We start from the raw sequence: 18,691 nt of genomic DNA, 5'->3' as shown, positions 1-18,691 counted from the left end.
TGGCCTAGCCAAAGAAGACCTTACTCCGATGCCATCGATGCTCACTAGATTCATGGGAGACTCCATCTCGCCCCTCAACACTGTCATTTTGTGAGTTACCTTGGGGGAAGAGCCAAGATCCAAGATTGTCATGGTGACTTTTATGGTTGTGGAGCTCCCCTCGATGTATAACGCTATCCTGGGCCACCCGACCCTCAACAAATTCAAAGCTGTCATCTCTACCTACCATCGGGCGATGAAGTTCCCAACTCGAGCCGGGATCAGGGATGTGTGGAGCGACCCTCGGGAATCAAGACAATGTTACATGGCGACCGTCACACTACCTAAGAAACGAAAGCACAAGAAGCCCATCACCAACCCTAGGGACATCGCAAAACCATCATTGCATCCCGAACCAACCGAACATACCCTAGAGGTTCCACTAGATAGGAATTGACCCGATAAGATCATGAAAATCGAGTCGAAACTCTCAGAGGAAGAACGAGTACAACTCATCAACTTTCTGACTAAAAATGTTGACGTCTTTGCTTGGTCCCCAAAAGACATGCCCTGAATTGATCGAAGAGTGGCATAACATTACCTAAACATCTATCCCCAAGCACGACTGGTGAAGTAGAAGTCACAGAAGTTGGCTCCCGACTGACAAAAGATAGTAAGCGATGAAGTAGAGCAGTTGCTGGCGGCGGGATTCATAGCCGAGGTGAAATACCCTCATTGGTTATCAAATATAGTCCTCGTTAAAAAACCTAATGGAAGCTGGCTAATATGCGTTGACTACACCAACCTTAACCAAGCATGCCCAAAGGATTGTTATCCGCTCCCAAGGATCGACCAACTGGTCAATGCAACCTCGAGGCATGGGCTTCTTTCATTCATGGATGCCTTCTCGGGAAACAATCAAATCAAAATGGCCCCCGAGGACCAGGAACATATTGTCTTCATCACACACTAAGTCTACTACTACAAGGTCATGTCATTCAGGTTAAAGAATGTCAGGGTGACATACCAAAGAATAGTGAATAATATGTTCGCTCACCAGATCAGGAGAAACATGGAGGTTTATGTCGACAACATGATCGTGAAAAGCAAGTTCACTCGAACTCACCTAGCGGATTTGACCGAGGCGTTCAAGATGATTAGGAAGTTCAACATGCGCCTCAACCCTGCCAAGTGTGCCTTCAATGTCTGTGTGAGAAAATTTCTCGAATTTATCATCCACCAAAGGGGGATAGATGCCAACCCCGAGAAGGTTTGAGCCATCATCAACATGTAATCCCCCCACTCAGTAAAGAAGTTACAACGCTTGATTGAGAGACTTACTGCTCTCACCTAATTCTTGTCCTGATCAGCGAACAACTGCCAGCCCTTTTTCGAAGCTCTAAAGAGCCCAAAGGACTTCAGGGGGACCTCGAAATGTGAAGAGGAATATCTCGCCTAACTACCCCGACTCGCCTTGGTCGCTTCGAATGAATCGCTCAGCCTCTACCTCACGGCATCTGAACATGCAGTCAGTTCTATCCTAACCTAGGAGGATTCTGGGGCACAACAACTAATCTATTACACGAGCCACATCCTAAAAGACCCGAGGCACGATATCAACCGATCGAGAAGGTAGCTTGGGCGCTTGTATAGACTGCCCGAAAGTTGCACTCGTATTTCCAAGCCCACTTGATCCAAGTAGTCACTGACCAACTGCTAAGGCAGATTCTATCAAAATTTGACATACCAGGGCGGATGCTCAAATGGTTGGTAGAGCTCGGAGAATTTGATTTACAATACATCCCAAGGACGACCATCAAAGCTCAAGCCATCGCTAACTTCATCTTGACGTTAACCCCTCCCGAAGATAATAACGGCATGCACGCCGAGCAACGATGGACTCTACATGTGGATGGCTCAGCAAACGCTAAAAGAGGGGGAGCCAGACTCGTTCTAAAGGGACCCGATGGCTAACAGTATAGACACACACTTCACATCGGATTCAAAGCTACTAACAACGAAACTAAGTACGAAGTGCTTTGTTTAGGCTTAGAATAGCCCTGGAGCTCTAAGTAAGAAGCATCGAGGTTTTCACTGACTCACAATTGGTGGTCGGTCGCATCAATGAGGACTATGAGGCTCGAGACAACTATGTCAAAATACTTATCGTAGGCAAGACAACTCGTCGGTCGCTTCCAATACTTTACGATGACAAGGGTTCCTTGGGCGCAAAACATGTAAGCAGATGCACCGGCAAAGCTTGCCTCGGGTCTAAGCTCCGAACCACCTCATTCGAAGGTCAAGCAACTCCCTTCCCGAACCATCGCAGCCAAGGATGTTGCTGAAATCGATGTGATTCCAAATTCGATAGAGGAAATCCTCTGCTACAAGAAGGATGGAACGCTACCGACCGACAAGGCCGCCTCCCAACGGCTTCGACGAACATAAGCTTGGTATTGCAAGATGAACGGATGACTACATTGAAGGTCATCCGCCTAGCCACTACCGAGGTGCATGGCCCCCGATGAGGCCCAAGCAATTTTAGTTGAGGTCCATGAGAGAATATGCGGAGAGCATATTGGCAGCTGAACGCTAACCTTCAAAATCCTTTGACAAGGCTATTACTAGCCAACCATATGTCGGGATGCCACGACTTATGTACAATGATACCCATAATGACAAAAGCATGCTCGGGCACAACATCAACCCATGGTCCCATTAACCATGGTTGACTATGCATGACCCTTTGTGTAGTGGGGCATGGATCTCCTCAGCCCCTTCCCCCTAACCTCAGGACAACGAAGGTTCTTCATTGTTGGGGTAGATTACTTCATGAAGTGGGTAGAGGTCGAGCTACTTGAGTTTGACGCTGCAACCTCAGACCCCAATTAACTATATGAAGAAAAGGAAGAGGAAGAAGACATCCTGACCGACCTGAACCGCTAACCATCCAAGGAAAACAATGAAGGGAGTCGGAGCATAGGAATGAATGAGTAAGAACCAGCGGAATGGGTGGGGGTTTATAAAGAAAACTCTGCCAACCGGCCTCCACACGGAAGATATAGGCTAGCCGCTTAAGGGGTTGGTGGTCATTAATGAACTAGGTACGATCAACCCCCATATACAGGTATAAAAACCCACCACTTGGCTCGCACTAAGGGACGTCTTTTCGCACATTCAACTTACTCTTATTCCACTCAATGCTAACTTGAGCTTCAGAGGGATAGAGTTGGGAAATCGCTCTCTTGACCTCAACTTATGTGCAGGGTTTGGCGACAAAGAAGCAGGTCGCAAGACTCATAACTCAACCCAACTCGATGCGCACTTCCGCTGCCCGAGTCTTCGCGTGGGCGACCTTACACATTCAGGATTGGACTCAGCTGTGCTGACTCCTCGACCATGGTGTAAAGATTCACCAACAATTTAGAACATCAGTAAATTATATATCTTTCGGATTCTCAATTTTATCATTAATCTAAATAAGTTAGTACCTCAAATTCTTGTTTTACGTCATTTTGGACTTGGTTTGTGGAGGTCAGTGTGGGTAGTCGTACAACAACTAATGGTGACACCGACCATCTCGCCTCGTGGGAACTTTTATCACGATGAAAATTCATCTCGTGAGATTGTTTGGCACACGTCTTTGTAAATAATTTATCAATAATTAATAGTCTTTCTTTTTTAAGAAATATATAATTTATAGTAAAATTTATAGATAGATAGGTGAATCGAAAGAAGATAAGGCAAAAACAGTGAGGAGTTAGAGATGATGAGTATGATAGAATGCAAAGAGGACAATGAGAGGCGACCGAGGAATAACGAATGTTGTATGTGGGGTCCTTAGCAATGGTAATAAGGAGAGAAAATAAATATGATAAAAATAAAAAAGGATGATAATATGGAAAGAGAGGAAGATGCAGCATTGTGAAAAACGAAGAGGGTGATAAAATAAATTGATTTCTTTATATTATATAATAAATTCAAAAAGATAATAAAGTCATCGCAGTGGGGCACCATAAGTAAAAGCATATAGTGTTTTTACAGACAAATCAATATTAATCAATGATATTTAATAAAATAAAAATAATATAATAATAATTGATAAGTAAGCATCAACTTAATATTCGTTTAGATGCCCCATTAATCTGACACGTAAGCTAAGTAAAAACATACTGTGGATAATCGTTTCTATGTATTAACTTATCATTTATCATAACAATTACTTAAACTCTTTATAAGAAGATGACATGTACAATAATTCATCAAAAGATTTTTGAATCGTTCAAATATTTTATTATTTTTTAATTTTATTAACCTAATTGTATGCATCGGATATAATTTTGTAAGATCTTCGATCGAGTATGCTCAGCCCACAATCTTATAGCTATGACGGAGAGATTGGCTTCGCGATCGAACGAGTTGGACGATCAGAATTTTCAATAATAGTATTAAAATAAAATAAAAGAAAATAAAAGGCATCATCAAAGTGCGTGCTTGCACAATGGCCACCGACAACCGTGGTTGGGGAATTCCATTCCTCGCTGACGTGGACCCGCGTGGAGAAAGCTTCGACGTGTCTCGTCGTCTTCCCTTCTCCTGTCCGTTTCCTCGGCCATGGGCAGCGACTTGACAATAGACGACGTTGAGGAGACCCCCGGTGGTTGAGATGGTAGTGGTGTTGCCTTTTGCATGTGTCGGTTCGCACACAAAACCTTTTCATTCCTTTCCCTTCTCCTTATCCCTCCCTCAACCTCTTGTCTTCCTCCCCTCCCTGTTGCAAAGACTGCAAGATAGAGATTACCATCAGTAGCAGGACAAGGAAAGAGAGATCTAGAGAGAGAGAGAGAGAGAGAGAGAGAGAGAGAGAGAGAGATGGCGGACTGGGGTCCGGTGTTCGTGGCGGTGGTGCTCTTCGTGCTGCTCTCCCCGGGCTTGCTGTTCCAGATCCCAGGCAAGGGGCGGCTGGTCGAGTTCGGCACCCTCCAGACCAGCGGCATCGCCATCTTCGTCCACTCCATCATCTTCTTCGCCCTCACCGCCATCTTCATCCTCGCCGTCGGCGTCCACGTCTACACTGGCTAGCCTGCATCCTCCTCTAACACCCACCCACCCCTGCTCATCTATCTAAGCACCCAAAGCCACTGCATACACTCTCTCTCTCTCTCATTCTCCCACTTGGTTGCGTGGCTAATTGTCTCCGCTCTTGTGTTGTTCCCTGGCGATTCTTATCATGGAAGAGGCTCCCACCCTTGATGGAACTTCATTAGTCTCAAGTGTAAGAAAGGTCTTCGTCTATGTTGATTAATAATCATTCTGTGGATCTATTGAAGTTGTTCTCGATTTTAATTACTGCATCAGATGGTAATTAGCTCCCTAGCTCAAAATAACAAAGTGGATGAGAAGAAAAGGAAAAAATAAAAAAAAAATTTAAATATTTATACGGTGAAGTAGTTATTTATTTTAATTACTATGTTAGATGATTAGAGAGTTCCCTAAGTAACTCCTGATAGGGTATATTCTGGTACCATCCCCACGGTAGCATTCAGTAGCCACGTTAGTGCCAACGCTGAGCCTTAGGATTGATATGGTGCATTACATCGACGTGATACCTCGGACTCGATGGTCACCTATTCCGACACTATCCGAGGCTGTACGAGATGACGCTGCATAGCACAAAGCCGCTCCGGAAAGTTTGGAACGGCGTCGCTCGGCGCGAATCCGTGTAGGTCGATTAGAGCTCGCACATAAGGTACAAGCCGGCTACCCAAGGAGCCGATCACCATTAATAGATCATGTATGACCGACCCTCGTTCATAGGTATAAAGGCCAATCCCCTAATCAGCGTCAAGGGGAGGACCTCGAACACTTCAACTCCACTTAACCCCACTCAACACTAACTTATACTTCGGAGAGGTTGAGTTGGGAAATCCCCCTCTCGACTTCGATCTGTGTGTAGAAACTTGGTAGGGGAGGAAGAGCAACTCCTTGCTCTACCTCGGATCAATTCAGGAGACAAAACCCGGACTGAACTTAAAGTCGACCACCTTCGTTTGAGCATCCATGTGGGCGACAATGCACACTCGAGATTGGACTAAGTCGTGCTGATCTATTAGCCATGGCAAAAGGTTCCTTAATAGTTTTGGCACTAAAGAAGGGCCCGATGTCACAATAGCGTCCACCACTAAATAACCCAAGCAAACACCCTGGCGAGAAGGCACCCGCCACCATCTCCACCTTTGACCTCGGAGGGCAACTCCCCACTCTCCCGCATATGGATAGAAGTGCCTCGGCTTAAGACTCTAGGGCACTATTAGCATTTATTCAACGATCACGGGCTCTTGCCTTCCGGGGCTGGTGCGAGGTAGCTGGTCGTCTCCATCGAGGCATTCCTTGTTAGTTATATATGCCTTACAAGCCAATCATGTGAGTGATGACACATGTAACACGCTACGACAATCTCTTTACTTATTATTACTGGCATTTTATCATATATTATCTGGATGTATATTGTGATATTCTTGGATTTGTGCAATGGGAATCGAATCGTGATGAGATCACGATAATGAGACTGATTCACTTTTAAACACAAATCCTAAATCATCACTTGTGAAGGACATTGAGATAACTGCCGGAGCGCTGTATATTGGTCCATATGATGGAGGTGGCTAGTCTCATAGTCGCTCATGTAGGGACACTTGAGGTACAGTACATGTGCTCATTAGAGAATAAGTTCATTGATTGATCTACTTATGGAATGCTGGATGGTTAATGATACCTGACGTTAGATAATGATTCTATAGTCCTAGTTGTGTGTCTGGTCCTTAGACTTTAGATACCAAAGATGCCTTGTATGAGTACTCCATTCTTTGACGTCGGACTTACAGGTTTAGAAGTTCCAGATCTGGTACAACTAGTTCTTGGGAATGACAACCAATCTTATGAAGACAATTAAGTGTCAATAGAGGATCATCCACTCTCGACATCAGGAGAGAAATATCTTGTGTGTGCTCACTCAGACAAAATCCCTAGTTAGGGTCGTTCGGATCGAGAGAGGAGTTCTTCGGGGGAATCTAATTAGAGCGAGACTCAGATAGGACTTCGTATGTGTCTGACATTACCATGCCCAATATATGGTCTCTAGCCTTATGATGCACACGAAGGGGGAGATCACGCAATGATCTGAGGAGCGTCATCGCTGCGTGTGCTATGTAGATTACTGCTAGAGAGGAGTATGTAAGTTCTCCTTCATCCACTCCATTGGATCTAGAAATTTCAAGGATATACAATCTCTCTAGGTAACATTACCAACATGATACGTTCAATTCTTCGGTTTTGTGGTTTTCTCGCATAACAATCGTGGCACAATGACCAAGTAGTTAACTTTAAAAATTCTGATTTTATTTTTATTTTCCACTATGCATGAGAAGTCGACCCGCTATTTCCCAGCATTCCTCAACCTCAACCACCAAGTGCAAGCGTTAACTGGGATGATGTAGACCATCGTACCCGTCATACCCTAGCTAGCTCAGTACATGGTTCTCCCCCCACGACCGTCGTTGTTGATCCAACCTATGCTCATCCCTACATATCACAATGCCACCCCGATCAACCAGCCACATCTAGCTCTAGATGCCTATCCCCTAACCAGGGAGCAATCAGGACACTCGAGGCCAATGACAGAGCACAACGTCCCTGTGCCTAAACACATTGCCTCGACCTTCCCCGAAGCCAACACCCTATCGTCTGACTCGGCGATCGACTTGTTCTAGGCCCAGTTGCGATTGGTGAATCGACGCCTAGACGAGGTTCAAAAGGAATTCCATAAATCTAAGGAGAAGCTCAAGGAAAGTACCTCAGTTGGGTCACCCTTTGCCCAAGAAATCTAGGACAAGCCTATCCCCCTCAACTTTTGCTCCTCGATGTTGGAGTCTTATGATGGTGGCTCCGATCCAGCGGACCACTTTGCTACCTTTCAGGCCCAGATGGCCCTATATGACACTTCCGATGTCCTGATGTGTCGGGCATTTTCTACCACCCTCCGAGGCCCGACTTGGATGTGGTATAACCAATTAAGGTCATCCTTGGTCTCGTATTTTGATTAGGTTACAAGGGAACTCAAGCTTCACTTCTTAGCCAGCACGTGACCTGAACTATTCATGGCCATGCTCCTCAGGCTAAGGCAGAAGAAGGATGAATCCCTCTCCCTCTTCATCGCTCGCTTCACTACTGAGATCCAAGGGGTTCCGAATGCTCACCCCTCTTTGGTTATGCAAGCATTCTTGACGGGCCTACAACATTCAAGGTTCTTTTGGTCACTAGTCGAGAGACCACCAGCGACCATTCCCAAGATGCTCTAATAGGCCAACTAGTATGTTACTGCAGAGGTACTAGTGGTAAGAAAGTGCAAGGAGTCGCACAAGAGGCCCCACTAGGAGCTACCCATGTGAGCAGATCTGAGAAAGAAGAAGGCATCCTTTATCGAGGCCGGAAGTAGATGAGCCCAAGGTGTGTAGATCAAAAAAGAAAAAAAAAAAAAAAGGCCTTGCTACAGTGGAGCAAGTGCCTGAGTTGTGCACCTCGGCCAAACAGTGCCTAAGTCGTACACCTTGGCCAAACGGTGTCCGAGTTGTGCATCTCGATCAAACAGTGCCCGAGTTATGCACCTTAACTAAACAATATCCAAGTTATGCACCTTAGCTAAACAGTGCCTGAGTCATGCACCTCAGCCAAATAGTGTCCAAGTTATGCATCTTGACCAAATAGTACCGAAATAGTACCCAAGTTATGCACCTTGGCCAAATAGTGTCTGAGTGGTGCACCTCAGCCAAACATTGCCCAAGTTGTGCACCTTGGCCAAACAGTGCTCGAGTTATGCACCTCGACCAAACAGTGCCTAAGTGGTGCACCTTAGCCAAATAGTGCTCGAGTGGTGCATTCAGCCAAATAGTGCCAGAGTCATGCACCTCGATTAAATAGTGCTCAAGTTGTGCACCTCGGCCAAACAATACCCAAGTCATGCAACTCGACCAAACAGTGCTTGAGTCATGCACTTTGGCCAAACAATGTCTAAGTGGTGCATCTCGGCCAAATAGTGCCTGAGTTGTGCACCTCGACCAAACAGTGTCCGAGTGGTGCACCTCGGCCAAACAGTGCCTGAGTTGTGCACCTCAGCCAAATAATGTTCGTGTCACGTCTCAACCAGTCCAATGCCCGAGCTACACCTCGTAACCAGTCTAATGTCTGAGTTGTATCTCAATCAGTCCAATGCACAAGCCATGCCTCATAGCTAGTCCAATGTCTGAGTCATGTCTTGACCAGTCCAATGCCCGATCTATTCTAGTACCACCCCCGTGGCAATAGTCAGTAGCCATGTCAACACTAACGCGGAGCCTCATGGCTGATATGTTGCATTGCATCAACGTGACGATCACATGTTCCCCCGCTATCCGAAGCCATACGAGACGACATCGCATAGCATAAAGTCGCTCTGGAAAGCTCAAAATGGCACTACGTGACGTAGATCCATGCAGGTCGATCGATGCTCGCATAAGAGATACAAGATGGCCACCCGAGGAATCAACCACTATTAATAGATCACGTACTATCGACCCTTGTTCGTAGGTATAAAAGTCAACCCCCTAATCAGCGTCAGGGGGGAGGACCTCGAACACTTCAACTCCACTTAATCCTACTCAACACTAACTTATGTTTCGGATGGATCGAGTCAGTAAATCTCTCTCTTGACTTCAGCCTGTGTGCAGGAACTTGGCGGGGGAGGACGAGCAACTCCTTGCTCTATCTCGAATCAATTCTGGATACGAAGCCCAGACCGAACCTAATATTGACCACCTCCGTTCGAGTATCCACATGGGCAACTCTGTGCACTCAAGATTGGACTAAGCCATGCCGATCCATTGGCCATGACATAAGGTTCCCCAACAACTCCAAACGAAGATTGCGATCGGCTTGGATTAGACTTACTATCGGCTTGTTTTGGAGCATTAATTTGATTCTTATTGGTATAGTCGAGATTGAACCAATAGGACACGCTATTTGCCGTCCGCGTTGTAATTACCGCTTCTTATGACGTCCGATATACTAATATGAAATATACGAACCGTTACAATCATTGTAACGGTTGAATGGGCATTTTAACAGCTATTCTAAATACGCTTTTCAAAAATTAACCGCCCAAAATTCCAGACTCGAGATTGAAATTTACAGACGGCAATGCCCTCGGCGACATTCGAGAACCCACGAACGAATCATAAAGCTAAACATTTAGCCTCGTCGCCTATAGAGAGCCCACCCCATCCCGCCAACGTTTCGAACTCTTCCCCATCCCTCATTCTCTGTTGAGCTATCTCGATCGCCTCGTTCGAAATGGCTTGCTCTCTTTTCCTTCCCTCTCTATCTCAGTTTCGTCTTGCCTTTCTGATCCGATTTGGTTCTCTGTTTTGCTCGGCTAGTGAAGGAAACCGAGATCACAGACAATGATTCGCTGCTCTTGGTAACCCGATCAACGAACTCTTCTTTGGATCTATCCCTTTCTTTCTTCGATCCGATTGTAGTTAACTTTCCTGTCTGTCTTTGTGTAGTGGATTGCATGAGCGTTTCCTTCTGGATCTCTTTTCTTCAGATCGGTGTTTTCTGCTGCTTGATCATGCTAGATCGAGACCCTTTCTTTTAAATCGGGAGTATTCACCGTTTCATAGGAAGGAAACGAAGCGATTATTTAGTTCTATTGGATTTTCTTCGTAATTTCTTACTAATTGTGCAACTATAGTTGTTACTAGTGATCAGACTGTGCCTGAATTGAAAGGAACGCATAGTAGCCTTCCGTGTCTTCCAGACTTGGACAGTGTTAGGATGCTAAATGAGATTCTAGTTAATGCAGTTTTTCGAGAATGTGGTCTAAGTTCATTAACTTGGTGAAGTTTTAAGGGGATTGCTTTCGGTGGCTTATAGATCAATATGCCAAAATATAATAATAATTATAGTCATAGTTTTATTGTAGATCAGAAAAGTTCTGCTTCTTGTATTTTGAAGGAGATATGTGGTTTTGTCTGAGCAATTTGGTTTTAATTTTCACTTAGGTGCCTATGATGCGTTGCAGAAGAAGTACCTGAAGACGCTTATGTTCTGTATTTGTGAGGAGACGTCAGGTCCGATGATCGACCAGTATACTCGTAAGGACCAACTTTCTTGACTATCGATTGATTCGACTTAGTTTTCATTTATAGGACGTACACTCCGGAGCCACAAATATATCCAAGACTTCAGTTGTCGATTGAACTCTCTTGTTTCTCTTTGTCTGTCTTTGTGATTTACATGAACTAAAGCATGTCAATACACATAGCTGCAGTTTCCTTCAGCTATACTTGTTCGAAAAATTATGAGGTTTGCATGAAAATTAGTCGGACCGGAAACAAAAAGAACGGTGCGTCTAAAATCTAACATGATTGATGTAACCTCTGATCCAATCAGATAAAATTGATGGAGTCTGTCAAGTTATGCCTAAATATGAAGGGGTTCATGTTCCTCTTTATCCCATCATAGCCGTCCAAGTGAAAATATTTTGTCATCTGGTGGGCATTGATAGGTATGCATTTAAACAGTTAGTTGTATGTTTCAGGAGCTCTGCTGGCAAGATGATTCTGATGAGACCTTTGGATCAAACGCCTGAGGAGGGTAAGCGTGATGGCGGTTACTCGTTTGTTTTACTTCAAAATAAAAAGCTGAAGTGGCTGGTTTCTATGTTTCGGCGCACCATTTTGATGAAGCTCCTTTACCATGATGATGTCACGGTACGCTAGCATTCAGACTAGAATCTGGAACTAGTTTTTTTTTGCATCTGGTCTGCCCTCAATCATGATCACAAAAAGTATGACTTGGTCGGTAAGGAACATCTGCAACTTTGCATGGCTCACCGTGCATTAATTATCGAATGGTCAGGATTTTTATAGTTTTTCTTTATAATTTTTGAAATCATTATTGTTAATTCTGTTTTAAATTGATAATTATGATGCATGGGAGGTCAATATTATTGAACTTTGATACAAATACAACCGTGCGATGATAGGATAAACCTGCTTATGACAGGTTACATCATCCAAGATGCAATATTGAGGCTTCATGAGGACACTACTTCCACGTGAAGCGGCAATTCTTGTTTCAGAGAGGTGGCACGGACTCCAGTGGCACATATGGGACTACTCGAAGACGAGGTTAGCAAGACATGCGACAATAAATTAGGGTTGTTAAGCACATAATAGATAAGATGTTTCTAACATAATGCTCTGCCTGTCTGATGTTTTCCAAGGAAAAGATATAGAAATCATCTTGCAATTTCGGGATCCTATGTCCGGCTGCGGATCCGTCCGTCGCTTCTAACTCGAGCAGTCACATCTGTAAGCTGGTGAGGAATTTCTTCAGCCCATAGTCGATATTAGAAAACTGATATTTCCCTAGTATTTGTCCGAGATAGGGATATCACCTGGCACATAGTTTATGCATCTTCTCACACACTTGATTGTTCGAGTTTTTGCCTAGTGTGGCTCTAAAATGAAGCAATGGTTCACATAGTTTATAGCAGTCACTTTTGTTTCTCTTTTCCTTTCTGTCCAACTCATGGATCACTGACCATGTCCATCGTGAAAGCTGAATACTGTCAATTGTGATCTGTCTTCTCTAAACTTCATTTTCTAAATAGTAACAATAATATACTAATTATGGTTTTAGGAGCTGGGGTTGACTGCACATTGCAATTAGAGAAAAAGTTCTATGGAAGATTTGATAAAAATTTTGTATCTCATTTCTCTTAGGAAGTCAGCCTTCTAAAGTCAGTTGTGAATATTTAACCAGGCAAAAAATGTCCCTAGAAACTGGCTGACCAATGTAAAACACCCCAATTTTAGGCGTCATAATTTTAGTTCGGGCATTGGTAGATCTGCAATTTTGGTGGGAATAATATATTCATAGTCATCAACTTCTTTTTCATTAGCAAGTGTTTGACTATGTGTTGCACCTAGATATTAAGAGCTAGCAATGATAATTTGGTAAGATTTTATATCCAACTGTTAACAGGATCTCAACCTTCTAAAATTGGGGGCCAAACATGCCCAAAATTCTAAAAGATCAGTTGACATACTTGAATACTCAAACTTTATTCACTTATTTTAGTTGATGTGACCATAGAACAGTCTTTTGAAAATGTTCAATACCATAATATATTTAATCTTATAAGTTGACGAACTCTGTGGCAGCTTTTAATATTAATCTCACAAACAAATAAATCTCATAGTGGTAATACAAATTTAATACGAATAACACTAATATAAAATCAACAATTGTTGGTAACATTTTCTAAGGTCAACTATTATCACCGAGTTGCCGAAAGGGCATGGCAGGTTCAACTGAGTTTTCGTGCAACACACGTTTGTACAAGTCCGAGAAGTCTTTCAATACAAAGACTTGCATGCTGCACATCGTGTCCATTTGGTTCAGCAAGTGGAAGGGGTGGCGCAAATATATGAGATCATGACAGCAATAAGGTGATGCTAATATATGTTCGTGGTTGTCCCCTTTTTGTTGCTATTGGTAGTAGCGAGCTAAGATTAGCTGTTTATATTTGATATAATCTGTGTTTGACCATTCAAGGGGAAAACAGATTTTTGTTATTATATATATATATATATGTATATATGTATGTATATATATACATTGTTAAATATCGAGAGAGTCGAATGATATATATTTGAGTCTAACCTACAAACTGACAACTTAAGCTTTTAGGTTAAATTGATGTTTGACTCAATATATATTAACGTTGATTAGTTTGACTCATACTTATTATTGTAAGATTCATAGTATTAGAGTCAAGGTTGGCAAACAAAATGAATGAGTGAAAAAAATAAGAATGCTTGAAAAAGCAAAAAAAAAGAGAGATCCAAAAAATTAAAAATTTATAATAATTGAAAGAGGGAGAGAATGTGCAAAAGAATATTCGAGTTAAGATTAACTGGATAACCAAAATCAAGCTTGTGGTGTGGCCACATCAAATGGACAAGCTTATGATGTTGATAAAGCTAGTCATATCATCTATATAACTATGATTATAGACAAAATTGATTGTATCATCCATCTTTACAAGTAAGGGGGCGACAATTAAACCATACTTGAATAGGGGAAGAATATTAGAAAAATATTCATGAGATTGTTGGAGAAAGAGAGAGAATACTCAGGTGGATAGGTGAAGATTAACTTTGGGACAGGAACGAAATAGTGTGATACATGGCAATATCAACTACATCGATCACAAACATAGCCTTGTATCAGCAATCCTGCTGCTGTCCAGCGCCAGGATTATTGACCATAATAGCTGTTCTTGGGCGTTTTGTTTGTTTTTTTCGTTGATTACATCTGGATGCATTGTTTAGCATGAAGAGTCTTCTCCATCCAAATAGAGATCTGATCATTACTCTGCTCTATATCCTTGTAGATCACAGATACACTCTCCTAAAACTTATATCTTGTTCCTTCTCACAGAGAGAAACTCTCAAAGGGCATAGTCCTAATTCAGATCACCTTGGGATCATAGTACTTCATTACGGAAGACAAGTTCACGCACATTACAGCAACTAAAAAAGATTTAGAAGGTCGGATGCTAGTCAAGCATTGGGAATATGTTGGCTAAATTGATTCCATTTAATCTTTCTTTATTAAGTCATCCATATGAATGCTTTCATCCAAATATCCATCACAGTCTGAGAAGTATAAAGAATATAAGTGAGATTATGAAATTTTGAAGCTAATGGATTGGTAGAACCTCCATTATTGAAGTGATCAAGTCTAGCTAGATGCAATGAGTGCTGAGAGGATTTCCCGTGGGGCCTTTGGGACTAGATATCTTTGTTTTCCTGTATGATTTGATGCCCATGATTGATTGCATCAATTGCTGAGTTTTAAACACATATAACACATTTATCTCATCATTTAATTTACAATAAAATATCAGCCGTCATAGCTAAGTTTTCCTGTTAGGCTCTTGAAAAGCTAAACTCTTCTTCAATAAAGAATGAGAGAACAGAAAAGAAAGTAGAATGCTTTTGGATGGTGTATGCTCCAAAACCCCAAATATCATATACAATATTGTAATATAGAAATTGCTTCTTTCACTCAAGAGTTATTTGTGTTTATTTTGCTTGCCAAATATCATCAGGATATCATAATCAGGCAAAGTTCATGCAGATTTAGAAGATCAAGGCTGTATGTAATTTTTCTTTGCAAAAGACTGTAACTTAAATACCTTGATTGCTGAAAACTACGATTTATTTGATACCTAAACTTCATGTAGAACCTTGAATTGTATACCTCCAGGATATAACGTTGAATTATTAATAGTTCATCCAACCTAGTCCTAGATATTATCATGATTTCATACTAATTGGATTGTCACGTCAAGAATAGCATTGCAGCTTTTGTTTGATGCTTCGCCATGGTCGGTAGTCCAAGCAAGATATGCAAGATCTACATAAATGAACCTGCGTGTGAATTACCTTGAAGCACAACACTACAATAATTGTTGGGAAGGTCCACAACTATTCAATGTACATTGCTTTGTGGCCCCAAGTAGATTTAATATGGTTGAGGCTGGGAGACAACTGGACTGACGAGATTTGAAATATGTTTCGCAGGACCATTCACGTAACTCACTGCATGGGTTGAACTGCTGAATGCGCAGGTATCAAAACTCCCTTGCTTTTCTTAATTTAAAATTTCTTCAGGAAGTACACCTTCATTATTCCATGGCTTAAGACAAACATCAGAGGACCACAAGAACTTTCACTAATCTTGTTCCTTCATCATTAGAGATCGTGTAATGTACTCTGGACCCTGTAAGTACATTTCAACCCTACCAAATCATTGATCTTTCTCTTTTTATAATCCGATTGCCTTCAGTGTCGTGCGAAGTTTCCACTCTTATGTCTGGGACTGACAATCCACCCTATCATGATCAGCGCAGGATTTGTTTAGTAAAAGCTGGATGCCCGTGGGTTTTGCTGTCTATTACCATCATCAGAGGTGCAACTAAACTAGTCTAACACACATCTGGGTGTTGGACCACAGTTTGAGGGTTTATATTCATTGTTTATCACTTGCCAAATCTTTGTTTTTTAGATGAACCAAGACATTTTACAGTGGTCCAGTTGCTACGACTTGTAGTTTGGAATACTCCAGGCAAAGATTCTAGATGTGCTTTTTCTCTCCTACTTCATCCTGTCTCGAGTTTAGTTTCAACTGTGTCTGGGGTCTCAGGGTCCACAAGATAGAATGAGCTCCAAATCAGCTGGGAAGAATGAAGGTTTGTGTATTTGGAACTTACTTTTCCGGATATTCTTTTTATTCTGCATGGATAGTGCGCAGGCTTTTGCGTATGCATATCAATCTGCATGACGAAACTACATTTTTGAGCCTTTCATTATATGAACTTAAAGTGAAAGAACAATATATCATTAGATTTCAAGTGTATAATCATATAGTTCTTCTCATGATCCTGTCTTTTTCTTTTCCAAACGTTTCTGTCATCTGTTGTGCTCTTTTGTTTAAAAATGAATAAAAAGGGTCAGCTAATTCTTTTATGTAATAGATTCTTAAAGTTGGCATCTATCATTTCTGTATTGCAAAATGATTTCATGTTCCTAAGATGCAGAAACAGCAAGGAATAGGGGCTGAGTTAAAGACACCAACTCAAAAGGTACCAATCATTTCGTTCTTTATTTCTGTCGAACGTATTCGGTGTTCATTAAAGATTATTGCTGCCAGATCCTTGCATGTAACAGTCAGTATTTGGAAAGTTTTTGAGGATTTTTTCATCTACATCTGCATTAGGGTAGCAGAGAAGGGCTTGACGGCAAGCTATTTTCACTATTTCTAGCAGGCTTGAAAGAAACAGATCGCTTAAAACTGTAAACATTTCTTCCCCCACATGAACTTTAGGTACTCCATGCATGTAGCATTTAGTCTTTGATCTTCATGTTTGATATCTGGCATCTATCATTGGATTCCTTCAATCTACAACAAAAAACCAGAAAGAACTATCACTGGTCATAGGAAGGAGACTCTTGGGATAGTCGTCTGCCAAAAACAAAAACAACGGCGAGAGTTGAAAAATAGAGATAGCAACCTTTCTTCCAAAGTCAAAACAAAATAAAGGAAAAAGTCTGAAAATTGTGACAATGAACGGGACCATTACTGCTCTTGCACGGAGATGGTGCCAATTTGGTTTATGATCTCAGTAGTCCTCAAGATATTTGGACTTCTTTGGACGAATGCACATTCACGTGGGAAGAACATCACACGTGTGTCACACAACCAGTTTACATCTATGATTGGCATTGTGTAAGGCAACTGATGACCTTCTTCCTTGAGCCACGATTAGTGGTTTCACCTAAATCTATGAACCATACGACAGGAGATTGAAATGTCAGGAAGTACTTGCTATTCGAAGAAAAATTGAGCATCATGACATGATAATTTGTGAAGATAGCCTTGTTTTCAAACTTAGCACCTTTCAGCTTCAGATTTGAGTTTCTTCCTTGTGTCATTACAATGCTTTTCACATCAATCATTCCAGAGCATCCGTTCCCTATCCAGAAAATAGCCTTTATTTGGCGCTGCCACCGTATAGACTTTCTTCTCTATCACAAGCTTGACAGTGGAATAATGGCATGCTAATTACGTGTCATGAACCTTCACCGAAAGAAATGGGAGTCGTCATCTACGTTAGGAGACTCCTCTCTTCATCTATCACAAGTTTGACATTAGATGGAGCCCTACCAGATATTTTCCATTAGTCTCTAGAGATCAAGATGGGACTATGTCACTGTGTCGGTCCCCTCAGTCCTTTTCCTAGCTTGGCACCATTAGAAGAATCAAGGCATAACAGTATGTTGATTGAGCTACATTACTGTGAGGTTGGCGACGAGTGACCTGTAACCAATGGGTATCATTCTCTTCCCAACTAAATCATTTACTGCATGATTATGGTTAGGAGCAACCTTAGAAGATAACCTTGTGGAGTCATCTGCCATTGCGTTCGCAACCATTAATGCATTCCCTAATGTCATGGAATCTTCATCTTCCAGTGCCATCCATCCAAGAATGAAACCATTGCCACCAGATACTGCTCTTGGTATTGTGGGCAGGTGGGTAGGTGGATCCTGCCCTAAGCTTATTTGGCCACAGGTGGGTCCTCCTCTCCATTCAATGGAGGCTTTGATTGACATTGTACCATCCTGATTCAGAATTGGTGAGTGACATCCATCACATGAAGTTTTCCAGCTATGAACAAGAAGAAGAGCCTCTGCAATTAGCAAGAGCCAAGCTTTCATGTTGGTGGTTGGACCCAAGCTCTTTCTCCCAAGTTCCCAACCTTCCAACACTTGGTAATCTGGTGATGAGACTTTGAAACCTGAGCGCAGAAGAAGAAGAAGAAGAAGGGTGTGGGGTGCATGCCAGTTGCAGTTGTAAGCCAGGCCTCTTGGAATTGACCAACATCCTCCCAAGACATGGACACCAGAAGGAAACGTGGCTGATTGAACCGAAGAACATGGAAAGTGATTTAATTGAAGAGGAGAGAGAGGAGTGGATGCATGTCATGAAGAATAACAAACGAGGAAAATAGAAACATGAGGCTAATATCCTCCGCACC

The 18,691-nt window shown here is 42.3% G+C and overlaps 1 protein-coding gene and 1 long non-coding RNA gene across 2 annotated transcripts; both read left to right on the top strand.

The window, feature by feature from the left end:
* The first annotated feature begins 4,686 nt into the window (after window positions 1–4,686).
* LOC135643714 (uncharacterized) lies at window positions 4,687–5,325 on the top strand. Its single transcript, XM_065161038.1, has one exon. The coding sequence runs from the start codon at window positions 4,852–4,854 to the stop codon at window positions 5,059–5,061; it is 210 nt and encodes a 69-aa protein (XP_065017110.1). The 5' UTR covers window positions 4,687–4,851; the 3' UTR covers window positions 5,062–5,325.
* A 5,556-nt stretch (window positions 5,326–10,881) lies between these two features.
* LOC135642706 (uncharacterized) lies at window positions 10,882–16,363 on the top strand. The gene is made up of 6 exons (XR_010498039.1): window positions 10,882–11,168; window positions 11,615–11,786; window positions 12,082–12,206; window positions 12,302–12,397; window positions 15,448–15,587; window positions 15,675–16,363. It is a non-coding gene; the product is annotated as an uncharacterized LOC135642706 (long non-coding RNA).
* The last annotated feature ends 2,328 nt before the right edge of the window (window positions 16,364–18,691 follow it).

The sequence above is a fragment of the Musa acuminata genome, chromosome BXJ3-7, assembly GCF_036884655.1.
Source record: "Musa acuminata AAA Group cultivar baxijiao chromosome BXJ3-7, Cavendish_Baxijiao_AAA, whole genome shotgun sequence".
Lineage (NCBI taxonomy): Eukaryota > Viridiplantae > Streptophyta > Magnoliopsida > Zingiberales > Musaceae > Musa > Musa acuminata.
Note: the sequence above shows the minus strand (reverse complement) of the source record. Positions and strands in the feature narration are given on the sequence as shown.

Bases quoted from the DNA above. Each gene is read 5' to 3' on its own strand.
- LOC135643714 (XM_065161038.1), top strand. From the start codon at position 4,852: ATGGCGGACTGGGGTCCGGTGTTCGTGGCGGTGGTGCTCTTCGTGCTG.